Source organism: Podarcis melisellensis (assembly GCF_964234715.1).
Source record: "Podarcis melisellensis genome assembly, chromosome: 1".
NCBI classification, from domain to species: Eukaryota; Metazoa; Chordata; class Lepidosauria; order Squamata; family Lacertidae; genus Podarcis; species Podarcis melisellensis.
In genome coordinates this window covers 76,965,577-76,984,370 of record NC_138528.1, presented here as the reverse complement: position 1 = coordinate 76,984,370, position 18,794 = coordinate 76,965,577, and the positions used below count along the sequence as shown (strand labels likewise).

Genomic DNA, 18,794 nt, shown 5'->3' with positions numbered 1-18,794 from the left:
AAGCCTTTAAAGGTAAGCATCAGCACTTTGAATTGTACTTGGAAATGGACTAGAAACCAGTATTCTTTAATTACCTGTGAGGATAGATCCCAGTTAATAGGAATATTTTGAGCCAGTTGCAGATTCCAAGCAATCTTCAAAGGGAGGCACACATACAGTTCATTACAATAGCTCAGGGATGGCAAATTAGATCTAGCCCGCTTGTCAGTGGGAATAATTGGGAGTCTAATCAAAGTGTGTTTCTGATTCTTCCTTTCTAGCCCTGGCTGGACTGCAAAGGAACATTAATGCTTCCGTTGCAAAAATGGGAGGCTTGCTCAGCTTTCCCTAATGAAAATAGGTCTTCTGTTTGGCAACAAAAACAAGTCCAGCTTGGGGCAGGAGTTGAGTGCAGTTAGGAGCTCCCAAGTGGAATCAATCCCACAGAGCTTTTGTTTTGCACCAAATTTAAAAGGTGCTGAATGAAGGCCTTGCTTGAAGAGGAGCAGTTAGGAGTGCACTATAACACTCCTGATTGTTGTTTCGCAGCTGTGGCTGTATCTGCTGTACACCTGACGTCACAGGATGTTGGTGGGTTGGAGTTTTCCAAGCTATATTAGTTTTCCAAGATAATCCTAGAGGTTACCAGGGTATGGTCATGCTATTCCTGTCTAGAATGAGACTGCAGCTGCCATAACAGTCTTAAGTAGATGAAAAACACTTTGTGTCGCAGAGGAGCACCTCTTGGACTTCTTTGTTGATCCTGTGGGAATCCTTCACACACAGGTATTGCACCAGCAGTGGACTGAATCATGCCACATATTTTTATGTAATAGTTGTGTTTAGCCACAGAATTTACACACAAAAATGCAAGTCTGTTTATTTCTTTTAGACATACGATTCACTGTGGCATGTCTGACAAGAGTTATAATGTGCCTCTGAGTAAGTTTTCCATTGAGCAGGAAATGGCCTTAGGTCCTAGGTATAGATCTTGGTAGGTCTGTATTAAAACAATATGTCCATGTAGACATTGACATACTCCTGAATTTCCATTTGTGAAATGAACACACGTACAAGATTGTTGTCACTTCTGTGTTTTATACACAACACATTATCATTTAGAAAACGACCAAGCAATTTAGATTTAACGTATCCTGAATTGCTTTCTGACCAGCTATTTTGAATCTAGATTTATCAACAACTGTGCATTAAAGCAGTTAATGATGTACAGTGGTGCCTCGCAAGACGAAATTAATCTGTTCCGTGAGGCTCTTCGTATAGCGGTTTCTTCGTCTTGCGAAGCAAGCCCATTGACAGCTTAGCGGATTAGCGCTACAGCTGTCAAGCGGCTTCCAGCGATCAGCTGTTAAGCGGCTTATCAGCGGAACAGCTGATAAGCGGCTTAGCGGCTTAAGAAAAGGGCGAAAAAAGCGAAAAAAACCCGTGGGGGGATGCAAGATTTTTTTCGTCTTGCGAAGCAACCCCATAGGGGAATTCGTTTTGCGAAGCGCCTCCAAAACGGAAAACCCTTTCGTCTAGCGGGTTTTTCGTCTTGCGAGGTGTTCGTCTTGCGGGGCACCACTGTAGTAATCTTGCTAGAGAGTGTTGAACTCATTGGCAAAATACAGGTAATCTATGACTAGTAAAAGGAAGATTTTCTCCTTGCACTCTCCAAGGGTGGCAAAATGAGTTCTGCTGTAACACTAAACAGCTGGTGCATTATGGATAAAGGGATAAAGAAAATGCATTCACATATCCAAATGATTATAGCAGTGGGGTAGAGTTCCCACTCCTATGGAGCTTCCTCATTGTAAACATATGGTTAGCCCCCAAAGTATCTCCACTTGCTTGTACTCCATGTTATAAAACTGATATACATGCTATTTCCATATATTGAATTGAAGTGTTCTGCATGCCTTCATACAACTGAGAACAATGAGATTACTGGGGCATCAGTTGGTGCTTGAAAGTATGAAGCTCGGATTGTGTATTGCAGTATACAAAATACTTGGATTGGAAATATGTAAGCAAGTTACTGCTGCAATGTCTTTCTCTGGTCCATCTTAGCAATGTATTGCAAAGAGACAGTGGCTTGAACCATTGGCACTAGAACTATCAATTAAACTAACAGTTCAGCGATAGTTACACTGAATGTTTTATTTTAACAGATTATTTAAGCCACACCCCTGGCTTTATAAAATCTTCAATGTATGAGCTGGTTGCATATTATAAGTAACCTTTATTTGTACAGGCTGCCTGTACAAAGTAGTTTGTAGAAATTAGGGCATCAGTGATTTGCTAATGTTTTCATCTGAAAAAAAAATAAGGCAGCGTTTTCAGGATCTCAGTAGTAATTTCCATCATATCTGTTGTAATCATAGTACTCTGAAGAAATTTTCCTATGAATATCCAAGTTTGGAGAATCCTAAACCAGAACATGGGCACATACTGCTTTCCCTCAATACCCACTTTTTAAACAAAACCTTCTGTGTCCTTATATGAAGAAAATAGCACTGGAGCTCAGACTTTTTCTCCAAGATCTAGTTTGGCCAGTTATTTGAGTGTTAATATCCTAACCTTTTTTGTCTTGGTATTTAAGATCTTTTGAGATTTCTAACTTCCTTTATTTCCATAGTGGCAGTGAAATGACTGCTCTTGTTGGTGCAGTTCACTAAGGGTTAAGTAAGCAGAGACAGTCCCAAGGTAAAACTTTCAGATTATATTGAGGGTTTCAGTATAAGCATTTGTCTTTTCCAGATCAATCTTCAATGCATAAGCAAACTGATTGTGCTATAGTTTTAGATCTTCATCTGAGATCTTAAGGAACTTCCTTGTACCAAACAGGAATAAATTAGAAGAAAAAGAATTTCAGTGATGCTGATATTTTAAAAGTTCCAGGGATGCTGGTTTTAAATACTGATGCACATACGTATAATTTTCTTGCACTATTACTTACCCTCAATATCCATCTGTATGGCTTAAGACAGAAATATAGCTACCAACAATTCCAGCCAGCATTAGCAATCATCGGAGTGATAAGAGTTGTAGTCTAACAACATCTGGAGGGCCATGTCTTCCCCATCACTAGTTGAAACAGATGACATTTTGATTATAACTTAATTCTTCTTTGTTTATGCCTGCATGCAGAAAATAATAGTATCATTATCAAATACACATGTAATCTGAGGTTCAAAGTTTTGCCCCGCCCCACCATTCGTTGAAAAAATTACCATAGAAAACCAGTCCAGTAAATTTCAACTAAAGCCTTCTTTAAAAACAAACACTATTATTTACAAGCTAACAATGACTCCAGTTTGCTTGTCACATAAATTCTGGAAGACACAAATGTCAGTACATACTGTTCAATATAAGTTGTTTCAGGTTGGCTAAATTTACCATGCAAAAATTGCATGGGGCCTCCCTTAGTTATAGCTGTTATTTTAAGCCACATTTTATGCATGCATGATATGAAGGCAGGAAGTGAGCTTAGTTGGGTTGATCTGTGTAAAACATGAAAGCCTGGTTGAGATTACTATAGTCTCCAACCACATAGGTGAGCTACTTTTTAAACAAGCTGAATATTTGTGCTTTTGTGGAATTGCTATTCTAATTAAACATTGGTGTGTTTGAAAGGCAAATGCACATGCTATATGTAGGATTGCCCTCCAAAAATCTGAAAGGATGTCTTAATAGCAGCAGTTCAATCCTGTCACACACACACACACACGAAAACTAGAGTAGTTGTTGACACCAGTGCTTAGCTTTAAAAGGATTCTTTTTTTAGAAATGATTTCCTTGTAACAAAGAAACTAATGTTGTTCCAACGAAGCAATTTGAATTTGGAGTTCAAATACAAGTTCTTGCTTCTGAACACTGACACAAACTACTTTGCAGAATTGTTCATTGTTTCAAACTAGTACTTAATACCCATATATCCCAATTAAAGGAAGAGCTGGCGATAAGGGCCCATGCCCTATTTTTGATGGCCAGGTATAAAACTTGGTTTTGCTATTACTAACTGTAAAATCACAATATTTCATAATAAAGGAAGCATTTAAGACTACTTAATCTTCCTATAGTCTATCATTCACAGTCATTTTGAGAAGAAGGTTGTGACTACTGACTGCAATTCTGTAGTATTGTATACCTACTTTTTCTGCTTGTAACTAAACAAATATATAGAATTCTGCAATTGTAAAACTCCTTTACTGATGTGATTCTTGCTCTTAATGTCTTGTAGCAAGCAATAACCACAAATGCCTCTTAGTGGCAGATAATTTGATAGCTGCACTCCTGTTAAGGGGACACTTGTTTTGTTGGGTGGCATTAAGGGTCTTCTGGGGGTGATGTACCATTTTAGTTGTATGTGCATGTGTTCTCTGCTGCAGGCTTGTCCATGCGATCGTGCCTAGAGCACTCTGGTTTCCAGGTGACAGACACGATTCACGGTATAGTATGAGATCTCTGAAGTTGGAGCATTCTCTACGGGTTTCATTTCTTTATGACTCAGAGTGTGAAGTTATCATGAAAATGCTTGCCTTATTCACATTTTTATAATGTCCAAACTGTTGAGAACTGATTACCAAAATAGTGCATTAAACACCCCACCTTCCTTTTGCTCCTTTTAAAGAATGGTAACTTGATCAGAAGTAAAAAGGATTAGGGATGTTCTTGGTGTTAGTAGGACTGTTGTAATAACATCTCTTATTCTTTCTGCTTTAGCATATTTTATTAAAAATAGTTGACACCACCTGTTTTGATGTTTCTCAGGCTTGAGAAACCTCCCTCTGTAGTCTCAACGTTGCAACTTTTGTACTTATATTTTAAGCCTGGAATACAATTGGGTACAAAACTACCAGAGATAAGTAATTTCATCTTGTAAAGGTTAGGTGCATGGCCTGCAGAACTGGTCGGGATGATAAATAATGCCAAACTCTTGCTAGCTTTTATGATGGCAGAGGAATTGCCACTCTGTCATTTTATTACTAAAGTCTGTATTTGGGTATTGACATTGTAAAACTGAACCTTAGTTTTCCAGGCCACATTTCAGTTTATACTGGTAGCTTTTCTAGTGCTAAACTTCAGAACTTATTGTTATTACATGACAACCCAGTACAAATATGACCAGCTTCATATTTTGGATGTCCTGTCTCAACTGGATTCATATTATCATGGAATTACATTCTCGCCTCTCATCTGTTATATATAAATAGAAACTGTGAAAATCAAAACATAATGTTCAGCCTAAAGTGCAGTAATGTATGATAATCAGTATTACTAGTTAAATTTTGCTGTTAAATTAGCCTTGCACCCTATTTTCATTTTTAAAAAATCAAATTGTACTACAAAAGAAAGTTTGGGGCACAACAGTGAAAATGGTATCCCCATCACTTCAATTTTATATGGAAGATCTGCACAATAGCGGTTTGTGCATTTTATAGTATTAAATTGGAAAATGACTACATTATTCTCTAGTCTCTTGCTTCGTCAGACTACTATGGCCTTGAGAGACAGAGGTGGTAGCATCTCTTCATGTTTAAGAGACCAACTAGCTTATTCTATTAAGCAGGTCTTGCCAACAAGCAGGAAGGAGTCTGACAGCATGATTACACAAAGATGATGTATTAGATGCCTGCTCATCTCAAGCCTCTGCAGGATATCAAACAGCTACAACAGCTTTTTCCTGCAACACAATCCTGTTAGCTTAGTTTTTGGTAGAAGCTGTACAATAGGTTTCCTGTTATCTCCTTGGAAATTGGCCATTGTCCACACAATAAGAGTCCTGTTTTAAGAATGTACTGGGTCACTATCTAAGCAGGTATCTGGAATGTGGGCAAATTAGTCTGGTGGTTTTTGCTTCAAAGTTCATGAAGCAAATACCTGAATATACTTTTAGCTTTAATGCTTTCCAGGCCCACTCTTTTTTTGGTTGATACAGTCAAGTGTAGTATAGAATTCTTTAATGATGATATTTGGATATCATATCCATAACATTTTCTTTCACTTCAAGCTAACAAACCAATTTGGACAACTGAGTTTTTTAGCGAAGTGTTTGAAGAGTACTAATGAAAAAATACCGACCAGTCTTTTCAGTGTGTAATCCAAGTACGTTAGGTGGGTACTTTCTATGATCCTGGGAAAAACCTCTCTAATCCAATTTGCTTCTGATAGATTATACCATCACAGGGGAGCATCAAGCAGTAACTACTTCTGGGTGATAAGCAGCTTTGACTGCTATTCAAGAAGTAGTCAAGGAGAAAATGGGGGCACTGAAACATTATTTGTATAACATTGCTATTTTAATATGCAGTTGTAAACTTGCCCTTGTGAATATTCAAGATATGTGTGTTCATTGAAAGGGATGTAGTTTTACTGTAGCATATACTTATTCTTCTTAATTATAGCATTCTAATGGAAAAAATTATTATTTATGGAAAGCCATTTATTTCAAGTTGGAGCAAGGCAGCTGTGAGAAATTCATAGGCCTTTAAACAATTGGTATTGGTTATTTGTCCATTTGGTTCTTGGTTAAGGAATATTCGAGCAGAAAAAGTATCCTCAGTTCCATTGTCCTCATTTAATTTTAATAATTTTAATTGAAGGCTTCCTTTAGGAGCCTCTAAAGTAGCATTGCAGATTTGCATCATTAGTAGCCATAGTAAACTAGTGCTTAAAGGAACTGCAAAGTGGAATTGGCCTTATAGCTTTGAAGTTCTTAATGAACTACAAAGATTTTATTTCTGCAATTATAGTAAAAGCATGTGCCATTGAGTCCAGAAGCTAAAGCACAACTTGGGACCTTAGAAAACGCTTTGCGATAGGTCAGAACAAGCACGCTTCAGTTCACTAGGTTTGGAACTGAAAATTGCTTTGCTTGCTTATATTGCTTTGAGAAATGACATAAGATTATATCTAAAATGCCTTAAATATTGTTGTTACTTTACAGTAGAAAAGAGATCTGTCAACAAGTTGTAACTGGGATAAGTGAGTGCCTCCTTTATGTGTAAAACTAGATAAAGTATTATGTTTAAATAGTTTGTGAATATTGCTATATTTCCTTTAACTTGTTTCCACTGTTCTACTGGCTTGCTAGCTTGCATCTTTGTTGCAAAACTGAGTTTATAGTAAAGCTTCACTTGGTCCTTCCATATTTGGATGCTTCTGTGTACGGTACTAGGAATTTTGGGCTCTCAGCTGCTGTAGTCATACAGAAGACCACATCTCGTGCTAGTGGTCTTGTATGTTTTGTCTCTATAGGCAAGCTGATATATTAGGTTTCAATGGCACATCCTTTTTTTAAGTATCTAGAGTGGTGTCTTGTGTGAAGTTGCATTTCTCAGCCTAATACTCGGTCAGATGAATATCAAGTAAATAGCTGTAAGACTTTCCGAACCCTCCTAATTGTGATGGCTGCAACTTATTGCTTATGTTGATTTTCAACATCTCATTGTAAATGTTGACTTTTCTCATTCATAGAGGTCCTGTAATAAAGGAGGATCTGGACAGGCTCAGAAAGAAAATGATTTACAAGTAAGTATTATCTTTTTTTTTTTGTTACCATATCAGGCTGCTGCTATAAAGTGCAATATGTATTTGCTTTTTTATACTATTAGATCTGTTTTTTTTTAAAACCAATTTGCTCATGTCTAGGTCCTGTTTATTTGCTCCAGTGTTTCAAAAACAGTGCTTTCCCCACCTGTCATTGGGTTCTTACGTTCTGTAATTCTAGTCTAGAGGGGTCTGCATGGTTCCCCTGCATAAAATAGGTTTCTGTAGCAAATACATGACACGCATGACTGATATTACAGTTTGTAAACAGATTTGAAGTGTAACATTTCATCCTGTGGGTTCATACAATTTATTCGCTTTAAGCGTTGTTAACAGTAAAGCATGCAAAACGTCTGAGGTGACCTAGGCTATTCTTCTGTCCTGTCACATTGTGTAACCCTGCAGCTGTGTTTGTATATAATTATGTAGTACCGTAATTCACACTGCAAGGTACAGCAGTTCTTCATAAGCAAATCCGTTTAAGAAAAAAGGTTGCAACTTGCTGCCTGATCCAGCACAGACCTGCTGCAGAGAAAGCACTGCAGCCTACCAAAATGTCCCCTGTAAGCAAATTACTCATAGGGGGAGACCTTTGAGGAATAAGAATGCATCTTAAAATAACTACTTAAATATGGATCCTATCTCTGAATCCTGAGTCTACATTTTCATAAATGCCTAACTAAAACTCTGAAGGATTAACCTTGAAAGTCTCCATTTGAATTAGTCCAATAATTTTGAAGTTAAAAATTAACACCATTCATTGCCTAAAGCTTATTCTCAAATTGCTTTCAAGAGTTCTTTGAGTAAATCATTGGTAATTATAAAAGCCTTTATTTCTAAAGGTGCAATGAATCATTCATAAGATAAAGACAAAACTGAATTGAAACTAGTGTATTTTTACTGAAGTACATCTGAACTAAACAATTAGATCTTGGATCCAAAGTATATGGCAGTACTTTCTAGTATGCCTCTTTGAACTAGCAAACTTATGCAGACTACAAACATCATTTCTAGAATCACTCAAAAAATCACATCAGCATTCTGCTTAAAAGACGGTCAGTAGAACAGTATATATTGGTATTTAGTGTAGTGGAATGTGTGCTGTAGGTCTACTTTGTATAAAACTGGCTACCATACATTGGATTGGAATTAATATGGTATCCCAAATCTAATGTAATCACTAGTTTTAGAACTGCAAAGGTAATAGCAAAATCAAGGATAATTTTTAACCAACCTCATAACTTAAATTGTTGTATTTTATTTTTATATTCAGTGCAAAAAAATAATCAGTACGCAACACAAATAGTTAAATATTTAGAATTCCATGTCTTCATTGACTATATATTGTGAAGGATGAAAACAGCTGTCTTCTGTTAGTAATAAATTGCAGTTTAAGAAATTAATACAGATACAGATTTGGATAGTTTTGGTTAAGGAGGAAAGTATTCAGTGTAGATGGCCTGACTGAACAGAATAAGATTCTTAATCAGCTGGTGCTGTTCAGGTCCAATTAAAAATTGGGGGGGGCTTCCTCTTGAGCAGTTGTGAGCAGCCTCTGGCCTATGGGCCAGATTACCTTGCCAAAGGTCCATATTTAGCTTGCAAGGTTGTTTCCTCCCCATTCTTGCCCACCTGGCAGCATATGCAACATCAGGTGTAGGGCAGTAAAAGATGCAGCTGCAAATGAATAATGGGGTATCTTAAAAGTGTGCTCCTGGTTTGTTTCTTTTCCAGCTGGATTTGAGCTATGGTCTTATGGCTGGTGAAAGTAGTAGTCCAAACATCTGGAAGACACTAGATTGGTGAATGCTTAGACAAACTTAAAGAGGCGTATTAACTCTCATAACAGGAAACATTTGTTTGTAAACTCAAATGGTACTCGTTTATTATTTTTTAAGCCACTTGTTCTCATTCTTAGACTGGAAGCTAGTATTACAAGCCACCCAGTTGGTCAACAGGTAGCCAGTAATAAATTCTAATACTGTGATAGCATAATCTAAGTCTTACACAGTTTTTATTGCACGTTTTGCAATGCTGTAATTTGAATACTGCAATATTCTGTATCCGATTCTATATCTGAATCTAACTGATAGTTGTAAATTTCTTTTTGTTAATCTCAACTGTATCTCCCTTCATATTATATATATTATATAAGTACCTGTTTCAGTTACTTTGTTTTCTTTAGGGTGCAGAAGCTGTGGTTCTGGAGAGTGTTATGTTTGCCATTCTTGCAGAGAGAGCTCTTGGACCAAAGCTCTATGGAATCTTTCCACAAGGCCGGCTGGAGGAATTCATTCCTGTGAGTGCCAACTATTAGTATGTGGTAGTTGTAACTGAATAGGACTGTGTCCTTCCTTGTGTGCTAACAAAGATAAATGTGGGATATCTGCTTGTGTGTAGCTTTCTGTAGTTTGATTTGGCATAAGGAGAATGGAAGCTGCTGTCTCAGTTTTTGGATTTAACTCCTTATAGCTCTTAATTAAATGGAGCAGAGTGTACTGTACCCTACTCAGTAGTAGAGGAACCTGTGGTAAACTATAGCAGTGGGAAACCAAAGTGCACCCCACTCACTTCCTAGGTTCCTTATATTTGTTTTTCATCATTATAGGTTGGCTGTTTCAACAATAAAGTTGATATTGAAATTTCCAATGCTTGTATTCCTCCTAATTAATATCCATGCTATATGTTTCAGAGCAGGAAGTTGGATACGGATGAACTGGGCTTGCCTGAAATATCAGCAGAAATAGCTGAGAAAATGGCTAGGTTTCATGGTATGAAAATGCCATTTAATAAAGAACCAAAGTGGCTCTTTGGAACCATGGAGAAGTAAGCAATTGTAATTTTATTGTCTTATCATGTTAGATAACTAAGAGATTATTTATTTAATAATAAAAAAAATTGATATAACCCCACACATGTTAAAAAGGGCATTAGATGTTGATCAGCCCAAGGCCTGGTTAAATAGGAACGTTTTGCCTGGTGCCTAAAGGTGTATAATGAAGCTTAATGCCACTTATTTCAGCTCAAAGAAGGGGTTTATTGGAAGCTTGCCTCCTTTTTTATGGTGTGGAAGGTATCTTTCCTTGGGCTAATTTGCGGTTGCCAGAAAGTCCTTTATAAAGTTTCTGTTTTATTTTTATTATACAATTACTTTGTGATGGTTATGGGGAGAGGCGGGGGAAATGTAGAAATACTAACTGTTCAACAAAATCTTTGTGCAGGTACTTAAACCAAGTGATGAGAATCAAGTTTACCAGAGAGTCACGTGTTAGAAAACTGAACAAGATCCTCAGTTACAACCTGCCTCAAGAAATGAAAAATCTACGGTAGCGTTCTAACTCTTGACAATTTTCCTTTTTTTTCCAACTCTCAAGTGACTGCAGACATTTTCAGTCAAACATAACGTTAACTAAAGAAACGAGCAAACACTTCCTTGACTTGCATTTTATTATTGTCAGTGGATATTCCTAAACATCTAAGTATATAATTACATTGTAGTCGATTCAGACAACAGTGTTTTCATTGCTTAGCTTGGAAGTTTCCTTTTTAGTGCACCACACAATGAAATTCCAATATAGTCAAATGGTCTAGCGTTCATTGGGTCTGTGCACAATGTTTCAGCAAGTTACAGTGGTGCCTCGCAAGATGAAATTAATCCGTTCCGTGAGTCTCTTCGTCTTGCGAAGCACGGCTATTAGCGGCTTAGCGGCTATTAACGGCTTAGCGGCTTTAAGAAAAAGGAAACAAACTCGCAAGAACTCGCAAGACGTTTCGTCTTGCGAAGCAAGCCCATAGGGAAATTTGTCTTGCGGAACGACTCAAAAAACGGAAAAGTTTCTCGTCTTGCGAGGCATTCGTCTTGCGAGGTACCACTGTAGGTCACTTCTGCAGAGTGTTGTCCATTGCAACTTGGATCCATAGAGATAGTCAAGGTAATTTGGGTTCCATACTGTGGTATAGCAGAAGTCTTTAACCTAGTTCTCCAGTGAGTGAAATAAATGATTAGATGCTTTAGAAATGAAAGCTGCTTCCTTGGAAATATTTTAACGAGACTCTTACCATGAATTATAATGTCAGCTTCGCTGTCCACACACAGGCAGTAAAGGAATCTCTAGTAGGTCTCTATGGCAGAATGTAGACTTGTTAAGAATAATAATTCTGGAGGCACTACTTGTTTCCTCTGCCCCGCCATCCACAATAAGCATACTAAAGGGAGAAAAATAATTTGATACATTAGAATCTCTTAAGCCCTCCAGACAGACCATCGCTGTTCCTAGAGTGGGGAAAAGGAAAGGCAGCAAGTGCCTAAATGCACTTATTTGCAGTGCTTTGCCTTTTACTTGGAGTAGGAGTAGGTACAAGAAAAAGCAGCTTTAGTGGACACACAACTTGAGGAGTTTTGACTGAGAAGCGTTGTAATGTCTGCTCCTGAGGTTCTTCAGTGGAGGTAGGCAGCAGAGAGCTGAAAAGTATTCTTATTTGCCGTACACTTTCAACACACTTTTCTTGCTTGTCTTTTACTGCTTAAGTGAGGGAACAGTTGACATTAGAACTACTATTCAGTTTAGCTCTTTTTCTCTCTCTCTTCCAGGTCCTTGCTTGAAGCTACTTCATCTCCAGTTGTGTTTTGCCATAATGACTGCCAAGAAGGTACCATAACACTGTTGCATTATTTTAAAAATGTAATAACTTTGCCCGAATGTTGGTCTGTTACAAATTAAAGTCATTAGTTTGAGATAAATACCATATCATAATTGAAGGAATATTCTGTTTAGAATCTAGAACTGGTTTTTACTGGGGAAAGGTCTTAAGGCTGGAGCGAGACAGGCTAAGTAGTGATGCAAACCATGTTGTATCTTCATTTGTTGCAGGTTACAGTGAAGAATAATCTGGGCTGTATTAAAGCAAATCAACTTTGTACAGTAGCTCCTGCTTATATTGTATACTATGATAAAATAATACGGCATGGACAGTGCTGTTCTACAGCAAGTTGCCAATATCTCATCACAATAAATGGAACCTAAGTTGAATAGAAGTAGGGATAAGTTATTTCAGTCTTTCCCGGTGCTTATTACTTTATATCTCTCTTCTCCCAGGAAATATTTTGCTTCTTGAAGGTAGAGAGGATTCTGAGAAGCAAAAATTGATGCTTATTGACTTTGAGTACAGCAGCTACAATTATAGGTAAATGTTGGACCTTTGTATTTTTTCAAAAATGAAATTTCCATCTTACTTTTCCAGCTTAGTTTTCCTCAACTGTATTTCTGTACTTAGCCTTTTATTGTTTTATTGAGATTTCCAGTGTTTCCCATAACTTTGTGTTTGCATCTAATGCTTGAAAATCAGACTACTTTGCTAAATATTGGAAGGATTTTGAAAGTTTTTGCTAGATATATTTTGATTGTGTTTATGCTAGACAGTAGCATTAAAAATTGCCTGTATGTACTCACTTTCAGTTAGTAAAATGTAGCTGCAGCATTTTGTTTTCTTCTAACATGCTGTCTCGACGGTACCTGGCTAACTTACTGGTGTTGTTACAAATGGAAATAACACCCACTGATAATGTTTATGGTAAAGCTCATGCTTCACATGTATAACATCCCCAGTTCACCTGTTTGTATTTTCAGTTACAGCAGTTGTTTGTTGGTTAAATTTGTTTGTTGCTTTATCTTGCATAAGGTAACCCAAAGCCACTTAAATCCTCAGCAGAGATACATTAAACCAAGAGGAAAAAGTAATATATTAAAAACATCCTCCTCACTTCTAAAAGGTCACAGATAGTTAATGACCAAAGACCTCGTTATAGAGGAAAGTTTTTGCCTGGAGCCTAAAGATATATAATGATGGTGCCAGGTGAACGTCCCTGGCGTAAGAGTTGAACAGTACTGGCCTAGACTAATGTGATATTTGATGCTAAATGGCATCTGCAAGCTTCTCAAAATTAGGTGTGTATGAGATGGTAGTGATAATTTTTCTGCCATTGTACTGTGATCTCCCTTCCCCAAACACATTGGGAACAATCAAATTGGTGGTAATAATGATGCTACTTGAATCCTGCTCCTAAAATATATATATATATACCATATTACTGTGAATTCCCTATACAGTGAATTCTTAGTGAATGTCTGGTCTTTACCTCCTGCACAGCAGAGACATGCCTAAGCCTCATTCCAAAGTTTTCACTTTTGCCTGTGGTTGGAAGGTGGGATTCTTTAACATCTACCCACATTTACTGTGTAATCATATTTGCAAAAAAATAAGCTTCTAGGAGCAGCCTGATCTCAGATATTGGATTGAAACTTGTTATTAATATATATGACATGGATTTCTATGTTTGTGGACCAGTAATAAGTAGCCATGAAATGTGAATTTGGGAACAAGCAATAGAATGTATTTTAGGTTTTTTTGCAAAGCTTAAAAAATTCCTTATATTTTGAATATTCTTCACTCTAGAGGGTTTGACATTGGAAATCATTTCTGTGAATGGATGTATGACTATGTGTATGAAAAATACCCATTCTTTAAAGCGAACTTCCTGAAGTATCCCTCAAGGAAGCAACAGGTGAGCAGTAAAACAGTTACCTTGAATTTTGAGGTCTTCTGGCTTCCAATTCCATTTCTAACTATCTGGATGTGAAAGGGATTTCCTTTCAGAGCTTAGTTTGTGGGTGATTGTAGCCAGTGTTGAAGCCAATGTTGCACAAGCAGATTTCTAATCATACATCTGGACCTCCCCTTCCACTCCTGCTCCTTGCAGGTCCCTCAAAGTCTGCTCTACAGCGCCACCAACCCCAAGCAGGTTTTGAGGGGCATGCAAGGGTGAAGTCTTATTATGTAGCCAAAGTCCATTTCACTGGCAGGCAAACATAATTTGCTGTACCTTCAGCTTTAACTTTACAACTTGTCATACTCAATTTTTTGACATTGTAAAATTTTGTAACATGACCTCAGTAGCAGCCTTTCATGTTGCCCCAGAGTAGTCCCAAAATCTCAAGTCCTCTGGAGTAAAGTTTCTGAATTTCAGTGTTTGCTTGAAGAGCATCTAGAGTTGGAGGCAATGTTTATTACATACAGGATATCTTTTGTTAACTTCAGTACTCATGTCCTATTTTATACATGGCCAGTTAGTAATTGTTTTCATTATAACACTAAATCACATTTAGATTATTATTGTTACCATATTTTTCCATATAATATGACATTTTTTTCTGGGGAAAAATCAGTGATAAATTTCTTACTTTAATAGGGGTCGTGTTATACACAAAAAAATATGGTAATTAAATTTCCACATCACTCTTCAAGGATCACAGCTTGGTTTACAGTATAACACAAAAATACATAATGTAGTAAGAAATGAAAACAATAACCACTCCAGCATAAAGGCCATAGATTATTTAGCCAAAGGCCTGGGAGAAAAGGTGTGTTTTTGCTTGGCGCCTAAAATAATGTAACAAATGCACCAGGTGAGCCTCTCTGGGATGAGCATCCCACAATCTTAAAGACTGAGCAACTTGTTTGGCCTCATGGAAATTTGTTAAAAGCAAAACTGGAATACAAAACTCTACTAGGACCAATAGTTAGCTAAAAACAAATGTGACTGCAGGTATAAAAACTTCTTTGGAACTGTGCCAGTGATTTAATAGCTGAAAATACCTATTTGCCCAAATTACTGAGCCACTGTTCTGACTGCTTTCTGTGCTTTTCAGCTCCACTTCATCTCCAATTACCTAGTTGCATCTCAAAGTGGGTTTGAAAATCTGAGCAATGAAGATAAGTCCAAAATAGAAGAAGAAATGTTGGTTGAAGTAAACAGGTAACTTCATTCTGAATTTACTGTATCTGATCCTGTTGCTGAATCTTGCTTTCAGTGAAAATGTAAATTGTTCATGCTGTCTTCAGAAATCTTAGCAGTGTTTAATCTAGCCTGTGCTCTAAAATGGTTAATTTTCAGCATTGAACATCTAGAAGCTATATATCCTTAAAGTAGGACAAGTGGAGACCCATATGGAATATTACCCATAATCATTTGTCCTGACTGGTTGAGTTCATTTGCTGCCTGCTTTGAGAACAGCTGCTCCGATTTCCTAGAACTGAAGCAGCGGGGGCATCCATTGGTTAAAATCACAAAAAGCATTCACTCAGGGACATTTTTAGTTCTAAACAGCAATTCAAAGTATTGTTGTTGATCTTGAAAGCCCTAAATGACGGTTCTCGGATACCTTAGGGGCCATTTTCTCTCATTCCAGCCTTCCAGTGCCCTAAGAGGCCCTTCTGTGGAGAGGCTGAGGTAACATTGGTTGGCATGAGGGCTTTCTCAGTGACTGCACCCAGATTTTAGAGTACCTTTCCCCATGAGATCTGTTTGGACATCCTGCTTTTTCAATGACTGGTTAAAAGTTCCCTGTCCTGGTAAGCATTTGTCTTGCTGGGCATGAGAGTTTTAGGGGACGGACCCTCACTTTTAGAACGTTTATCTGCTGAACCTGCATGGCAAATTTCTGCATTGCAGGTGGTTGGAATAGATGACCCTTAGGATCCCTTCCAACTCTACCATTCTACGATTCTGTGAACCTGATTTCTGTTTTTCATGCTTTTACTTTATTTTTATGACTGTGGTTTTAGCTGTTAGAAGCTGCCTTGAGTAGTGCATATGTTCTGGAAGGGTAGAGCATAAGTTTTCTACAATAAACAAATCACTCCGGAGGCAGAGTGAGAACACATCCAGAGTTGTCTTCTTTGAGAAGTTGCATTTCTTATGTATCCTGTATGGTTGAAATGAGCATGCTGTTGATGTAACAAATCCTAGACAACTTCACTTTGGTTAAAAGAGGCAACAGTGAATTTTACATTATATACTAGAACGTCTAAAAAAAATACATTGTGTCTTGACAGGTTTGCCCTTGCATCTCATTTCTTCTGGGGTCTGTGGTCCATTATACAGGCAAAGATATCATCTATTGAGTTTGGGTACATGGTAGGTCTTCAAACTTTAAATTCTTAATGCTCAGCAGTGTGATTACTATGTCCATGTAATCTAGATTACTCTACCTGATAATTATCCCCTACCAAGCCTATGTTTGTACATCATTCAGTCTAACTGCCAGCCAGCCAGGACTGATCTTTGTTGGTGCAATACTGGAGTAGGTAGTGTATACAAGACCTTAATGAAGGAGCAAGAACTTCCTCCACAAAAGAGCCACATTCCCTCAGGCGTAATGTGTCGGGGGCCGGAGGCAAAAGTGGGGAGGTCACAGGTGTGCATGCACGTAAAAATGAATGGATTCAGGATGGTTGGATAGATAATACTTCCCCCCTGTAATTTGTCTTGGGAGAGAGGGCTCCCATTTGTTCTAGTGGTAGTTCCCCCCCACTGTAAATTGCAGGTTTGGGGCGCCTGCTCTAGTTTTAAAGCCAGAGTGGAGAGAGAAAAATGTTAGTCTCCTGAATTTGCTGCATTTCTGAGCTGGCAAGGGAGACAGGCGTCTCTCCAGAGACAATCTTGAGGAGGAGGGGAGGGAAGGTCTACCTGCCCAGATAAAAATATTCACTGGACCCAGAGGCTCACTGGACCCTGCCTTTATGGATGCTGTTCTTAACACCCCAAAGAGCTGTCCATTGACATTACAGATGCCTTGCTTCAGTTATCTCATCAGTTTGATTTCTCCCATCTTATTATTGCTCTTTGACTTATTTTGAAAAATATGCCTGTAATATTCAGTGAGAAGACTTTGAGTCGAAATGTAAATGTAGTTATCCTTTGCATCCATATTGTATCAGTAAAGATTTAACATATGTGACAGCTGCATTCAAGGCAGGCGAAATGTGATAGTTTGGCATTCTTTAATTGCTCTGGCATTAGGACAGAATACAAAATGGCTCAACGATAATACTTTTACATCACTTAGGACTATGCACTCTCAAGATTTGATGCCTACTTCGACCAAAAGAGGAAGCTGAAAGTGTGAAGGTTGAAGACTGGACAATCTGTTTCTGTACTGTATAAGGAAGGCAGCTGGGCAGAAATTCCACTGTGCTTAGGCTACTGTAGTTGTAATGAAGGTTTTGCAAATTCCAACTACTCGGATGCAATGCTGAAGACTGCACAAAATGGCTAAGTTTACTTTTTTTTACAGTTTCATAAGTCCTTGGAACGAGAATTGACAGCTGAAGTATAATATAACAGTGCAATATCAAGCTTTTTAATCTAGAAGGTATTATGAGGGAAACCTTGAGTTTTAATGTGAACCATCCCATACTTCAAGAGTAAACAGTGTTAACTGTGGGTACCTATTTTAAGTAAGATATTTTTATCAAATTATCTTAATGCATTCTACATTTCTAGCATCAATGGGAAAACCACAATTCTGTTTAGGGGAAGTTGATATACTGTGAATTTTGGCTGAAAACCCATTTGAACAGAGGCTGTTCTTATGGGATAGGTCAAACCATTCATCTCCAGAAAACTACTGGTGAACTAACACTAAAACATAATGGCTAAAAACCAACGAAAGGGTGCATTCTGGCTTCTCTTTCCATGCAGACTAAGGTAGCTTTCACATTCTGATATCTCAGTAGAACAAGGTACAACAGCTGCATCTCCAACTGGAACGCACGAATTGCTGTCCGGTTAGCTCATTCCACATCTCTGACCAAGGATGTGCATTCACTGCCCAGCAACAGTCCTGCAGTATTGCATTGTTGTACAGGATGTTCCCTGCGCAGGCAGCACTGGGATGAGTGCCTTGAATTCCTCTACCTGCCCCTCTCTGGCTTGAGGGAGGAAGAGAGGGGCAAATGAGATGGGGAGCAAGCGAGGAACATTTGACCAATTGTGGCATGCTGGTGCCTTGTGGGGGCACATGGCTCCTTGTTTAAAACCCTGCTGCTTTCCCCATCAGATAAGTGGATGTTTCTTGTGCAGAAAAGACATTAAAATATATACGTGAACTTTACAATAAGTGTATGTTACTTTGAGAGCTTCTAGAAACATATCTTTTACCATCCTTATTTGACTTGTGCTTTCTGCTAACATGTATTGTACAAATAAACTTTTTTAAAGTCTTTAACCTTTTGCTCTCTTTGGTTCTTACTATGTGGCACATGTCATTTAAATTTTACCAAATTCTCTGAATGAAAGGTAAATATGGATATTGTAGCATGCCACAAATGAAAGCGAGCTTGAGGCTTTTATGGTGTTAAGTGTGAACTTGTAATAGCACAGAAATGAAAGATTCCTCATGGTGGGCTATGTTGATCTCAAGTCCTGT

General features: G+C 37.9%; 1 protein-coding gene across 1 annotated transcript in view; it reads left to right on the top strand.

Moving 5' to 3' along the window:
* The window catches only part of CHKA (choline kinase alpha), a 28,415-nt gene extending 9,822 nt beyond the window's left edge, over positions 1–18,593 (top strand). Inside the window, exons 3-12 of the mRNA XM_081924034.1 lie at positions 7,456–7,509; positions 9,713–9,826; positions 10,220–10,353; positions 10,749–10,853; positions 12,119–12,177; positions 12,624–12,711; positions 13,981–14,089; positions 15,234–15,340; positions 16,420–16,501; positions 17,433–18,593. Of these exons, the coding sequence (XP_081780160.1) occupies positions 7,456–7,509; positions 9,713–9,826; positions 10,220–10,353; positions 10,749–10,853; positions 12,119–12,177; positions 12,624–12,711; positions 13,981–14,089; positions 15,234–15,340; positions 16,420–16,501; positions 17,433–17,492 (912 nt within the window). The 3' untranslated portion in view covers positions 17,493–18,593. The remainder of the gene's footprint in view (positions 1–7,455; positions 7,510–9,712; positions 9,827–10,219; positions 10,354–10,748; positions 10,854–12,118; positions 12,178–12,623; positions 12,712–13,980; positions 14,090–15,233; positions 15,341–16,419; positions 16,502–17,432) is intronic.
* Positions 18,594–18,794: the final 201 nt, after the last annotated feature.